Source organism: Arctopsyche grandis, chromosome 8 (genome assembly GCF_051622035.1).
Source record: "Arctopsyche grandis isolate Sample6627 chromosome 8, ASM5162203v2, whole genome shotgun sequence".
NCBI lineage: Eukaryota > Metazoa > Arthropoda > Insecta > Trichoptera > Hydropsychidae > Arctopsyche > Arctopsyche grandis.
The window spans coordinates 12,162,746-12,178,132 of record NC_135362.1 but is presented as its reverse complement, the minus strand read 5'-3'; the positions used below and the strand labels follow the sequence as shown (position 1 = coordinate 12,178,132).

At 34.5% G+C, this 15,387-nt stretch overlaps 1 protein-coding gene across 1 annotated transcript; it reads right to left on the bottom strand.

Annotated features, from left to right (window-relative positions):
• Window positions 1–352: 352 nt before the first annotated feature.
• LOC143915839 (delta-sarcoglycan-like) lies at window positions 353–2,941 on the bottom strand. Its single transcript, XM_077436658.1, has 5 exons — window positions 2,723–2,941; window positions 2,456–2,645; window positions 2,182–2,374; window positions 1,984–2,107; window positions 353–547 (listed from the first exon to the last, which is right to left on the bottom strand). The coding sequence occupies exons 1-5, from the start codon at window positions 2,939–2,941 to the stop codon at window positions 353–355; spliced, it is 921 nt and encodes a 306-aa protein (XP_077292784.1).
• Window positions 2,942–15,387: the final 12,446 nt, after the last annotated feature.

Below are 15,387 nucleotides of genomic sequence, written 5' to 3'. Positions count from 1 at the left end.
ATCAGGTCAGTTTGTGGTCAATAAAATCGCTATATATGTATGTATTTTCGTTAATAATACGTTAACTCATACTTAATACGTATGTATTTCAATATTTAAACTATGTTTTTATTTAAAAACATTCGATAGTGTTTCAAATCATCAATCAATATGTATAAATGTGGAATAAGAGGATATGTAGGTATATAAAAAAAAGGATATGTGCACGTGTTATGTTTGTATGAGCTTTGGCACTTATCGATGTGTATTTGATAACATTACGATATGGATCGAAAATTTGAAACACAAGACGACGACTCTCCTCATGACATTTTTTGTGCAGCGACATCCATTTATCGGATCAGTTCGTGGATCATCGACATATGTAGCTGTCTTCTTTGGCCGCGCAGATTCCATGTGGCGATGATAGGAACAGTTTCCCGTTGGCGCAAGCGCAAAGTTGGTAGATGTCGTGGTGATGAGGATCTCGCGAGTGGGCTGTTGTGGGCGGTAGAGGTAGTGCTGATTTTAATTTCGGCATGAAAACGCTTGATGCTTCCAATCGTATCTGAAATTTTGTTTCGATTAATTTAAAATGAAATCAATATAATCATCAACAATTCAACACATCTTAGTGTTTTCTACTAAATGAAAGCTTTTGGGTACCAATTAAGTACACTCAGGTCTCTTTTTGTGCAATGGACAGGTTCCACGAGATACCGCATAAATAAAGACTTGGCTTATGTAGAAAAATTAGGGATGCGTTAAATAATTATTAAGAAAAAGCAGGAATACGTTCTAATATACTGGTCATTAAAGTTTGGAAATCACTTTTTGTCTGGTTTGGGCCGCATTGTACTGGCCGCAGCCTGACTTCACAAAACAAGGCCGGTTGGGCTTACCTTTAACCTTCCTCAAAACCGACACGAACACATGACAACGTCCCCTTGCGACAAAGCGCGGGAAACCCCAGATTTTACACGTAGTGTATGTAAACAACTAAAACCTTATGCCAATAACGTCCGAAATTATCATTTTTTAGAAATTGCATGAAATATAAACCGCATAAAAGAGGGCTGAATGTATCTTACATCTGATATTTCAGATGAGTGTATCTTACATCATCATCATCATGTACAGCTATTCACTATTCACTGCTGGATGACAGCCTATCAACACGCTTCTATATCGTCTGTTTTGGGCAACTCTTATCCATCTCATCCCACCCGTTTTTCTTATTTCATCTACTCATCTCCTCTGTGGCTTAATTTGAACCGTTTTCCGTTCTCTCGAGTACCATTCGAGTACTTCTTTCGTCCATCAATCGTCCATTCTTCTATGGAAGCTACGTGACAATTCACACAATATGTTTATTTAGTCATACTACTCTATTTAGTCGTACTTATTTAGTAATAACTTATTTAGTTATAATTCTCATTATCAGTAATTGCTAAATAGTGTTTGAATATGTCATGGAAAATGAAACTTTGTATAACCATTAACTATTTAATTTTGCATTTTAACAAAATTTGTGATGTTTTTAATTGTTATTAAAATAAATGAAGAGGCTAGCGAAAGCAGAGTAAAGCTTTGACAAGTATGTTTTCAATGACATGGTTGAATTTTAACAACAATAATAAAAAAAATAGCTTTTATCGTACAAATTTCCGATATGCAAAGGCTGTTCAGAAAAATGAATTGTTGCATTTTTATCCGGATTTTCATTATTTTTATTTTTAGTTTCAAATTGAACGGCAACAATCGAAAAATCGCCGATTTTTAAATTGCGTTCGAATCAATTCCGCGAACAGTTCAAGTGGACGGGGGAAGGGAACTTGTTTTCGAATGACGTAAAATTTCAAACGGTCATCCGCGTCAGTCTTTTGTGATTGAAGCTTCATTCTGTCGGTGAAAATTGAAACGTTTACAACCATCAAGTAAAGTTTGCAGCCAACAAATTTACAATAGTACTCAATTTCACAATGCAAAACATTTTTAACGTACCGCTCCTGCTACAGACTGAAGCTTTAAGCTCGTTAGACATGATGCTGTTATATCTCCTGCTCTCGACTCTATCCCTATCGATTGGGCAGCTCTCATTTCCAGTGATCTGGTTGGTGATTCTAACCTGAAATACAAAACCATACTCAAAATCGTGAATTCACAATTCAATTAGGCGCGTGGATAATGCAATGCACTCACATTAATTGGTTGCCAGATGAGGCTCTAACTAGAGGTGTCTGAATGGAACCTCCAAACACTGCACCGCCTTGTCCTGTGACTTTCAAAGATTCAGCCCCTACTTCAACAGCTTCTGGAGTTGCTGAGAACAGAAGCACCCCTCTCGAATCTGTTATTCTCAAAGAATTCGTCGAACAGTCCATTCTATCGTTTCCTAATCATTCAAAAACAGCAATATATTGTTAATTACGTTATTAGGAGTGTTTGTATTTAAATATTTAAGTCTCAATCTTACCTATGTATAACCTGTTGATTGGTGAGCCGTCATCGTCTCTGGTTACAATTGAAAAGTTTCTGGATGATTCTATAGTGATTGGTTGACCTCTTCGCGATCTTAACGTAGATGCATACAGAGAGTCTAAAACCATGGCCTGCCCCAACAGTTGTAATCCTCCAGGTACTATTCTCAGTTGACCCATTCCGTCCTGTGCAATTTAAAGATTTCTGTGAGATTGATATAAATTTAAATTTTGATTTTAATTGTGTTCGTTTTGTGTGTTACCATGTTGAAATCCATAACTTTCAATATCCACAAAGTCAGTGCTAAATTGATGATCATCATGACCATGAGTCCTAATATCAGCAAGTAGAGACATCTCTTCCTCCATCCGTATATGCCGACTTTCACGTTATAGCTACGATTCGTTTGATGATGCAGTAATGATTCCGATTTCTTTATGTGATTCGTTGGATTTATTTTCGTTGTATCGCTGTAAGGCATTCTGCAACAAAAAGAGGGAGATTTTCTTTAAAAAAATTAAATTTTGCATAATCAAGTTAAAAATGTGTACAAACGATATGATTGAATTTTTTGAAAGCATTCAAGATGGTAAATTGTTTATTTTTTTATTTGCATGAATTTGATACAAGTTGTCTCGTAAAGAGCATACATTTATTTATTTATTACATAATATGTGCCATGACAGGAATTGACCCAAGGCGACACAAATGATTAAATAAATAGTAGAAGAAAAAGTGGTTTTTGATAATACATATAATGAAACAAGTAAAGTTGAAATAAATTCAGTTGTGTCTATTTTATGAGATCGGTGTAGTTAATTCGCGTAATACGGATAACCAATACTATCAACAAAATATGAATATTTTGTACATGTGCACAAATATGTACATACATACATATGTATGTATGTACCTATGTATATATTCTCGAAGAAACCGCAGCAATGAAAATACGGGGCAACATACCTACGTATAAGTGCATTATAATAAATCGAGTTTCCGGTATGCAGCGTTGGTTTTAATTAAATTTATAATGAGGTATTGAGTCGTTTCCGGTCCTCTTTGTGAACGTCGCGACGCCCGTCGGTGAAAATTCGACGCCGAAAAAGCCGCACCAAACCGCTAATCGTCTTCGCTGCATACATTTTTTGAAATTAATTTCAATCACATTCAAATGATCATTATGTATGTTAAAAATACATAACGGTTTTGTGTGGTATGTATAAATAGTGCTTTTTATTCATTTAAAATTTTTGAGGTTTTCGCGATAGACTAATGTGCTAATTAAAATCGTATTTTCATACATCATATTTGAATTCATTTTATAGTGGTTCATTTAATTAGACTTCTCATGTCCTCTAATTAAAACGCAAACTTTCCTAGTAACTACTTAAAAACCAGCCTACTAGGTCATTATACATATGTATGTATACCGGTTATCACGAGTACAAGTTAGCAGACACACCTTTACAATTTTCCAAATTTTGTCGAATCATTCTTCACTATCCTTAAATTATTGTAATTAAATACTAATAGATATTTTTCGACAGATTTGTAAAAGTATTTGTAAAACGGACACTGGGCCGACGGAAATTTGTCCGAATGAAAGTCGAGGCGATTTCTGAAAAATACATATGTTTTGAGTAATTTTGATACACAATCGGCCAAATGTCATTACGGCCAAACGTCCGTCAGCCTAATATCCGTTTGTCCTAGTATCCGCTCGTCGGTCAAATGTCTATTCGACCAAAATAACTTTTTTTCAAATGTAGTGTCAAAATTTAAGCTACTTTTTTCAAATTTAATTTAAAATTTTAAAATATTTGTGTTTTAATTCCTTATACCACATGTACATATGTATATGTATGTATTTATGTAAGTTAATTAGTCGGGAAAATAGGGGATATAAAAATAACCTGGGTGCGGGATATTTTTTTAATGATTTCTATCAGTTGGAAAATACTACGTCTTGTCAACTGGCGCGTTATACAAATAATTCCAGAAAAATAAACATAAATGTTTTTTTTAACAGTACAAAGAGATAAATATAGCAATTTTATCGTTTAAACGATAAAATTGCTGTATTAATTTATTTTATAGACTACTCGCTTTGTTAACAAAGCGAGTCGTCACAATTTGAAGGAAAAAATTTAATCGGATTTATTTCAACCTAAAATTTACATATATTTATGAATGATAAATGTGAAGCACAGATATTTAATTTAAAAATATAACGTAAAAATATTGATTTTAAACAAAAACGAATTTACGATTTCAGTCTTCTCTTGTTAACGTAATTGAAATACATACGTAACAGGCGCGATGTATTATCCAATGCAAATATAAAATTCAATCACAATCATCGGGCAGATAGTCGTCGAAAATTGGTGGGCATCCCCAATGCATACATTTCGGTTTTCCGGTCAGTATATTGCACAATTTGACCGGTTCGTATTTAGCGGTCGCGTCCGTTCCACAAAATACAAATCGGACAATAAGTCGGTACCGACAAACGGGGTGTGTATTCGGTTTTGCGATCGTCACCACGTGGGAAATGCACGGGGCGAGGGGCGGCAGGGATCGGGTTGGAGGGGTATGTGAACCAATTGAACCGATAAAATATATGGGCATTGTTTTAAGCTCGGTTTCGCGGAACCGTGCATTTTTATTGCAGTCGGCCATCGACGAATAAATCCACGGCGTGTGTGTGTATTTTTAGTGCGACGTATCTACCTACTCGAACGACGATTTTCCACGTTGAAAACTGATGGAAATTGCTGGAAACGTTGCAGTATGTTGTTTTAATTTCATTTGTATTAAAATGAGGTGAAATCACTTGAAAAAATAAAGCGAAATGAAGTTCGTTTTTGGAGTAGACCATTAGTATTTACATATAATGTTTGTATGTATGTATATGTAAAAATGATTTTTTGATTTGTATTTATATATGTAGGTACATATTATATATGAATAGAAACTGCGCAAATTCATAATTTATTATAAATGTATCAATTAAATGTGGTATATTGTCTCATAGTGCCTTTACATTGACCGAAAACGTGTTTGGTATAAATATTTAGTATACCGGTTTGTTTCAACTCTCCAATTTTATTGAAGTAAATCCAACGATAAATTTAAATTTAACAAACTATGGGAAATCAGGATTTTAAAATCATTGAATTGCAGGTATTTTTATGTTTTATGGCCAAAACCGATTGTTTCCCCGTCTCATACTTTTTATTGTCATTTTTCGCATTGATTTATTTGTGTATCAAATTCATACACATACCATTAAAAATAATTCAATAAATTGGGTGAAATGTTATTTTTATTTTAATTCTTCTTATTTGGAAATATTTGAAGTCGTTATATTTTGATCCAACTCACAGCCCAGCTTTAATGGTTTTGTTCCAAGTGTAATTCACTTAAGCTAAGTTATTTGTATATGTATATACATACATACATATATGCATTTTTTTATTTATATTTTCCCATAATGCCATTACGGGTTTCCCCTGACGGGATTAAACTTGTACGTATGCATACATATATGTACATATAAAAAATTATAAATTTGAAATCTAATAGTGGTGACAAATAGTTGATAGTATGATTTTGCTAATTTGTTTGAGGAACCGCCTCAGCAATAAAATCAGATAATGAAAAAGTTGCAACATATGCTAACCATATGTGATATAAGAGAGGATTTGAAAATAGTGACTTTCTTATTAATAGTTTGGTTAATCAATTTTATAATGTCATTAATATTGCCATAATGTTCCAATGTATGCAAGTAATAAAAATAAAACAGATGTGATGGATTAGTTGAATAAGTTTTTAATCATAGAGAATTTTCAGTTGAAAATCTATGATTAAACAATAAATATTGCTCGGAAGGAGCAGGGTGCGTAATCGAGTGTGTAATTTAATAACGCATTCGATCAATTTATGCACAACCCCTTTCCACATCGGCCTGTATTTTTATGCTAATATCGTTGCATGCGACCAGTGTTTTCACAACTGTCAACATCGATGATTATTTTTCCACCCTCCATGCCACCCAAATCCATACGTCATATTACCATGCGAATGATAATAGTATAATGAAAATAGTAGTGCTCTCGCTGCGGTTTCGATTACGCGCAGTTCGACGCACATATATCAACGAACCAACTCTGTCTATGATTTGTACAATAAACTAATTAAATTGGAACAATGGAATTGATTTTCGAATCAGATATTGTCTTTTGAAAGTGTGCGTCGGTGGAAATGTTTTTCCAACCGTGTGCGGTGCAAACTGCAGATTTGCATGTGCGAGATTTTCGCAGTCACAAATCTTCGTCGAGGTAAAGCGTCCAAGATAAACGGTCTTCCGTTGTGTGGTCGCGGTGGGTGCACGTGACCGGAAAAATATGGAAATTTTGCCTCTAACGTAATATTGAATATTGTTATTTAGTTTGCAGTTTACTTAAAATGAGAATTTTGTTCGAAAAATCTGGAATTTCCAATGGTAATTCTTTATTGACAAATTTGGAATCGCATTGCAAACAATCGCCGGCATTTTTTGTGCCTTTATGTATGGAGGTCTTTGGAAATGGGTTTATGCAAGCAGTAACATATAAATTTAATTGGTCAACATGTTACGATTTCAAATGAGTGTTGCTAGCTAAACCTTTGATATATGTATTACTCCAGGTCAATAATTTCCTTTTAGAGTTTGCCAATTTAACTGATTTTATTGAAACAGTTCCACCAACCTTTCATATTTCTCACAAAATTTGAATTTATAGCATGTCAAAGTCGCTACCAAAATTCCTACAAAATTGTATGTATTTCTCGAAATATTAGTACTATCAAATTTATACATAGCTTTAAACAATGATACTATATAAATATATATATATATATATATATGTATGTAATTTTTTTTCGATGTTTGGTTAGGAAGATGCATTGGGGTTTACCTGTTAAGCTTTCTTTAAAAAAAATGTATGTATGTTTAAAAATTAATGAAAAAAAGTATACTAAGTTTGCATATCACATAAATTAGCACACAAACAAACATAATCAATAAATAAAATCATAATCGTCAAAAGCTATGAATAAATTTGAGTCTTCTCTATGTACGAATTTGAGTATTTGTATACGGAAAGTATGATTGTTATATTTGTCGGTTCGTTCACGCATGCAATTTTCCCGTTTTTCCGACGATCGCGAGGGTCGCGTTTCCATACAAACGCGCATCGAGCTCGGTCGAAAATTTTCCCATTGAATTTGGCCAACGGACAGATGCAAATTCGGGCAATTTTATGCAGTTTAACGCAATCGAATAAATAATTGTCACGGATAGTGCGGCGGCCGGGGCCGATTGCACTCGAATGCAAGTGCATACGCTTGACGAATTTATTCGACGATAAATTTGATTTTCATAACTGATCCTCCGGTGGATAATTTAGTATACTATAATTGTAAATTGTCCATCATAGTATGAAAAAAAAAATCGTAAAAACTTATATAGATTCAGTCTACATTATTGCTTGAATAAAATTTTCATGAATACAAACCATCGTGACGATATCTATCTGTAAGTATGAATGATGTGAATATGTGGTAAAAATGTTCAATATTTGTATAAGGAGATCCAATTTTCCAGAGCGCACTAGTTACGCGGGCGGTAACGACACGAATCCAGGAAAACCTGGTGAAATACACCACGTTTCGTCGGATTTTCTACCAGAGGGTTTCCTTGAAGGTGTCTCGGTTCACCGCTAATCCCTGGGGACGGTTAATGGAAACCAAAGTCCACCGTATGGTGGGGAAATGAGGTCTGGCCGCGGCGTACACCCGCCTGGGACAGTCGGCCCCATTGCGAATTAATAATTCCTCACCCAAAACAAAACCCCTCGGGACACTTTCTTGGGAATTCGGCAAGGCAAGAGGGAAAAAAGAAAGTTTACGGCAAGATGCCGAATGAGAAACACGGCACTTCAATTACATCCCCTATGCCGGTACGGGTCTGTGCCCTGGAACAGGTGTACGCTCTTCGAAGGTCCGAATGTTCGGGTGAAAATTATGAATATCGTTTGTTTGTTGTGTCCGTTCGCATCGATAGGGTTAATTTGAGTTTGCGCGCTCGGCGCTTTGTACCAAATCTAATTTGTCGGCTATAACGGTAGACGAATGGAAATAATAGGAGCACAATGGCACGGCATAAAAAGCTCTACACCAAAAAGCTTTTTACAAAAGCTCGCGCGCCGGGGTACCGTCTGGAGGTTAAATTTACTCCGTGTAGCCGGACGTGCGCTCTGATATTTTCGTGCTTTCGTTTTGTGCCATTGTACAAGCCTCGTCGCCATTATAATCTTATTCATCTTATTGACAGACGTTGAGGAAACGTTTGTATTTTTATTACATTATTTTTGTATTAATGTAATGTTATAAAATGCCGAATGATATATATTTATATCATAATATTGTATCGTTTCTACAGAGTTTGCCAATTTGTCTGATTTTCACTGAAACGGTTCTTGTAAAATTGGGATCTCCTTTCCTATCACTTTTGCTAATCTCAAGTTATTCGACATATTGAGGTTCGCCAATTTGATGTTTGGATGTTTGTATTAATTCGCATTGTATAAAATGTATTTTTTGATGGACTGTTTAAAATGTACTCGTCGCTTTGGAGCGATCTGTAAAGGGGAGTGTTCATTTTCTTTGAAATAAAAATAAAAATATACATACATACATATATATGTATACATATGTACATAGATTAATGGTCTATAATTTTCCGCAGCTTTTGAGTTCCTTCCATGTAGCTGATTATATTTTTCAAAAAATCTTAATTTTGGACAATCTAAGTTTCTTTAGCGACTGAGAAAATATTCTAGATTTTTTTTGTAAATCAAATACACACATGTATAAGTATAATATATATATCGGTCTCCGTGACGATCCGGAATGTTAAATTACAGAAAACGCAAATATCGGAAGGCAAAGATCGAAAATCGAAAGATCTTAAGTCAAAATATCAAAAAAAAGGGTGCATGGTAAACGGTACATACTCACGTACATACAATTAATTTGCGAGAGCAGGATACAACAGGAACAAGAGGACCAGGCTTTTCCTCCCGTATTAATGTGCGATCGCAGAATATGGGAGGAAAAGCCTGTTCCTCTTGTCCCTGTTGTACCCTGCTCGCGCAAATTAAGTGAGTATGTACCGTTTACCATGCACCCTTTTTTTTGATCTTTCGACTTAAGATCTTTCGATTTTCGGTCTTTGCCTTCCGATATTTGTGTTTTCTGTAATTTAAACTTCTGGCTCGTCACGTAGCCCCAATATATACATATGTACACATATGCAGTGGGATTTAGTTTTATAGCTTAGATGAATGAATGCAATAATGATAAAGTTTGCATGCATGAATGGAATGAATGATAAGGTTGGTAACATGACGCGACGCACAGTTCGTTGTGGCGCTCCACCAAATAAAAAAATGTTGTAAGCCACCCAACAAGTTTAATTTTACTCTACAGCCAGAACAAAATTTCCTCTTCATTGTATGTATTATATGTAGTATGTTCTGATTTATTGAAGCCTTCAGATGTTTTTTTTATAAATTAAAAATATTACAATTAGAAATTGATATATCCCTTTACGCATATAAGGGCTATTTAACTCATAAATTTACTTGGATATTTTTTTCATGAATTTATTGTCACTCCCCCTGTATTGCCAGCAACGTAGCGGGAAATTTGACAAATTGAAAACATAATCCGCGGCTTTTCCTTCTCGCCCTCAAGTTTTCCGCTATCCCCGGGGGCGATTGAAATCAAATTATGATGCCTATCACGCGTGTGTAATATTTATCCTTAAACAAATTTGCTTGCAAAAAAGTTTTCCTTTATATTTCTTGAAAAAATAAATACAAGGAATGTTGTGAAAGCGCTGAAAAAACTTACACATATATATTGGCTGAAATATATAAAACATTGCTTATTTATTTTAAAAACTGAAACAGACAACATATATAAATAAACATATGTAAGTATGTATTTAACATTGACACAAAAAAAGTTTCTAAAAATTAATAACAACAGTGAGAAAATAAAAACAAAGGAGAAAAGCATTGAATAATGTTTTATTTATATTAGACTAGTGGTTTTACCCGGCTTCTCTCAATTTTTGTAATACAAACCACTTAAACATGACTAATCTAATAGTAAACAATAGTTGGTAGAACAGAGATTAATGTCAAATAATGAAGAATAACAAAGAGATCTGATTGGAAATTGGAATAGGATCTTACTTAATAAATAAGGACTACACATTTTCTCTTTATTAAAGTGTATCAACGTAATATTCCTCAACATAAAGATTTCACAGCTGCCCGTCTTAATTTCACCTACGCCATCGGGTTATAACTTTTTTCAATGTAGATTTAGTCCGAAACACGCGCTAATTTGTCCGTATTGCGTTAGTCGCGAAAGTCGTGGTTGTCGCAGGGTTAAATCTGCGGCGGGCACGCGACTAAACGAGCCCCAGGGATCGCAAAGTTCCCAGGGTGGCTTCCAAACCACCCTGCACCTACCTCGTTCAAGTGTTCAACCCCTAAACCCTACGCCGCCCCCTCTCCGTGTGTCGACTTTAAGAAAGCGCGCCGAGTTTTTGACAGGGGGGTGACTTAGGGACCCCGCAAAGTATCCCGGAAAAATGTACAACAAGACACCCCCACCGTCTTCCCTCCGCCGAGATAAATGTTCCCTTCGAGTGCAAATTCGAAAGCAGTCAGGTGCGAATAAATGGTGTTGTCGTAATACATATTTATGACAATTCAAGGAATACACTCCCCCTGTGTACTTCTCTATGTATGGAATTGTACGGATAGGTTTCGTTCTGGAATGAATATGTACAATAAAAGTGGGTGAATATATGTAAAATTAATTACTGTATTTCGGTCCTTAGATTAATAAGTCGATAAAATTTGTATGAATTAATTATTAAAAATCCGGATATTTTTACTTTGTCTAAATATGAAGAATCAATAGATAAAGTTTGACCTCAAAATTTGACTGATTTATATCTAGTAATGATTTCTGATAACGTTTTCGCGGTTTTGTTTTCTCTCTTGCGATATTTAATACAGATACTCATTTGGTGACCGGGTTTCATTTCTACATATATATAAATATGTATGTATGTTCATAGTTCATTAAGCGACATGGTCGATATGTGAAGAATTTAATTGTTTTATTTATTTAGAATAAAGAAAGCTGCAATTTGGAATATTATATATTTAACCAGCAGCATAGATTAGTGGTTAGTAAGTAATGCTTTCATACCGAGTGGTCACGGGTTCAATCCCTGCCCGGTGCTGCTGGCCAGATATTGGTTATGTGACTCTAGGTCGATCATCTTTTATTAGAGTTTGTCAATTTATCTGATTTTAATTTAAACATTTCCAACAAATTGGCAACCTTGACTTATTTCTCGCAAATTTCGAGTTTTTCAGCATCTCAAATTCGCTGATTTGTAAAAATGCAAATTTTTCAAATTTATCCATAGGTGTCGCTATGATCCCTTATAAAATCAATCTGTAGGTATAAATTGTCCATCGATATTTTTAATTGGCCAGAAAGGCGCATTGGGGTTTATTTGTTAGGCCATCCTGGTATACGTATAAAAATAAATAAAATAAAATAAATAGATATTACAGAGCAATAATTGGGAAGCTGTTCGTAACTTTAGCGGTCTTTGGCATATATATGTACATATATTGTTATGTGAGAAATACTTGCATATGTATAAATTGATATAATTGTTACTAAACTTCTTCATTATTGAATGCATCATTATAATAGCTATAAGGATTTATTTAAAATAGACAATGCTGAATAATTTACTGCTTTTTCACGTTGGAAGAAAATTGATACAATTTCTCTTTTGTCAATGATTGAAGAGGTAATTCTTAAAATTTAGTGCGCCATAAATAAAATAAACATGAATTGAAACAAGCTTTAACAACTACTCATACCTTCAATAAATAATAATTGACGGCTCAAACAAACGTTCCCGTAATTAATGTAAAAAGTTCAATTTTGTACGGGCAAAGAGCTTCGTGTGCAAGTTTCGCAATAAACTTGCTCGGAAAATTCGATGACTTTTTAGTTGGCTTTGAAATATTTAATAGTGAAGCCGCAAAATAATATAATGAAGTAACAGTTAACTGTCGTAAATTGAAAATAAAAATAACAAAGTAAGAGCATAAACTACGGCCAAAATGAAAGACGCAGTCGCCCAACTGTCTGAAAGTACCCATTATTCTGAGTATTCTAGTAATCGAGTTGCAAAACTTCACAGACTCGAACCACATCTGATTGTGCAGTTAATTTTAACGATTATTATTAAAGTTCATGTGAAATATTAAAACACACGTAATATTTTTCATCTACACCTGTTGCTCGTTTCTTTCAGCATTTTTCTTCAAAGGATGCTTTGCGTTTGTATATGTGATAGAATAGGTAGCACTTCGCCAATTTAAAAGTTACAGACGTTGAGTTTGTTTTGCATAGCGCACGCTCGTATGCATCTGGCAAGTGTGTCTGAAATTATAAAGCATTCCTGATGTTTAATGGGATTTCATTGGGAGTCGGGAGCTTTTCTTTGCCCGAATGCAATTTTCCTTTGCAGGGGCGAATTCCTAGCGGACCGCGGTCCCGCGTGGCGCGTTAATCCGTCTCGACGACAGCCCTGAAAATGCATGCATATCCGGTGCATCGAGGGAAATAGTGCCACGATAGGTGGAAACAACAATACGACTGACGTTTCTGTTTTAAGTTATTCTCGAGAATTCACCGTTCAGCTTGGAGGCGTTCGTCGTGTAAAATCGAAGTCGAGGAAATGGGTTTCGTTGTAATTTTCCTGAACACGAATAACAACACCGTCTGTAATTGATTTTCTTTCGTGGCTCGGCCCGTTTGCATATTACATTTTCAGGGTGTTATTTGAATAATTTCCAATACGTCATAATAACGCGTGTTTTTTGACACGCGTGAACGAATTATAGGTCACGAACCGAGCCGGTGGTTGTCAAAGGTCGACCCAGAGGTCGTAAACTTTTGTTTTCGTGCATATGTATGTACATTTGTACGTATTGTATAAAATTGGTGTGCTTAAAAAAATCAATTCTTTTTTCAATAAAAAAACACGGTGTAATATTTCATGTGAACTGGAATAGTACCGGTTTTTCAAACCTTTATATGTATATGATCCATTATCCATATTTCTTCATTTCGAGAAAGATTCCGCAAAACATTAAATATTATGTTCTGCGCTTAGCAAAATTTAAAAATACTGGTGGCCAATAATACGTTTATTCTGCTTTTCCGTGATTCTGGACATATCGAATTAAAAGAAATGATAATAATTTGTGAATAAAGTCAAACAGAAATATTGTTTTTGGACTTGAAAATTTGACTTTCAAATATAACGGATCATATGTACCTTGATTTATGTAATATGTAATTTAGTTAAGCATGTTTACGGTGTAATTACATGTAATTATTGTCATTTGATGGTTGATCATATTGTTATTTGAAGTAATTTATTTAGAACAATTACATATAATAAAAAAAATAGTATTGAAGTTGAAATGTGACAAAATTTGAATAAGTACGGAATTTTGTGTAAATTTACAAAATGACAAAAATAAATAAAAATCCTTAACAAATAGCCAGAAACATAGCTTGGAGGTTGCGTTAAGGCTCAACACCGAGAGGTTGCCGGGTTCGATCCGAAGGTTGATCTCGATTGAAAATAATTTATTACCAGTATTATCAGTAGTGGTGCTGGTCTGATTTGGGTATTTGTGATTCCAAGTCGATGTTTACCTATTATAGTGTTCCAATTAATCTGATTTCATCGTTAAAATAGTTCTTCATCAAATTGACAAGTCATCCTACCCACTTTGTCAACACTATTTGAATATTATTTCAAAATTTATAATCTTTAAATTTATATTTGTACATGTTTCAATATCAAGGCATCATAGGAAAATATATCCGAAATATGGCATCATAGGAAAATATAATTGGGTCCATTGGCTTTCCCAATTATAAATGAATAAATACTTAGACAACGCATTTTTAATTTTTTTGCCTTTTTCTATTAGTTCTAATTGCAAAAATGTTACTCGGTTAGTTTCCTATTTATATACATTTTGTTTGCGAGAAATTTTTGCCATGAGAATTTGATTTTATATTAAAAATTCATAACTGAGATATACCAAGTTTGTCATAACTTATTTAAGTAAACATGTACATATAAAATAAGTGATATTTAAAAAGCATTTAAATTTAAGCCAAACGGTTGGTATTTCGGAGATGGTGAATATCGTTAGACATTTTTTTATAATTTTCATACAAAACTGTTCTTAGTGACTTTTGTCAGTACTTTATATGAAATATCGATAGTTTAGTTTGTAATTGGACTATATATAACATGAGTTCATATATATGTACATATTTATATGTAAGCACATACTTGGCGGTTTTCAGCGTAACTGCAAACTCGACGCAAAACTTAATTATGAGAAAGCGATGCATAACAACCGTAAGATAGAGAAAGAGAGGCGCGCGACTAACCTACACACGTATACAGAAACTTCTCCTTCATTTTTCCTTGCTTAAGTTGATTTGCTAGCGCCACACAGCTTAGAATCGAGAACGGGAAGAACAGTTTGAGAAGCGGCGGGGATGCTGCACTGCACCGAAAAGTTTTTCCGGGCAAAGAGAATCTCAGCGTGTTTATTTGTATCGGAAAACGCGACAGTTGTTCACACTGCACTCCACGCTCTCGCGAATCACCGCTAACACCCTGAATGACGTGATGTGATTTCGAGGGAAAAAAATATATTCGTGCTCGCG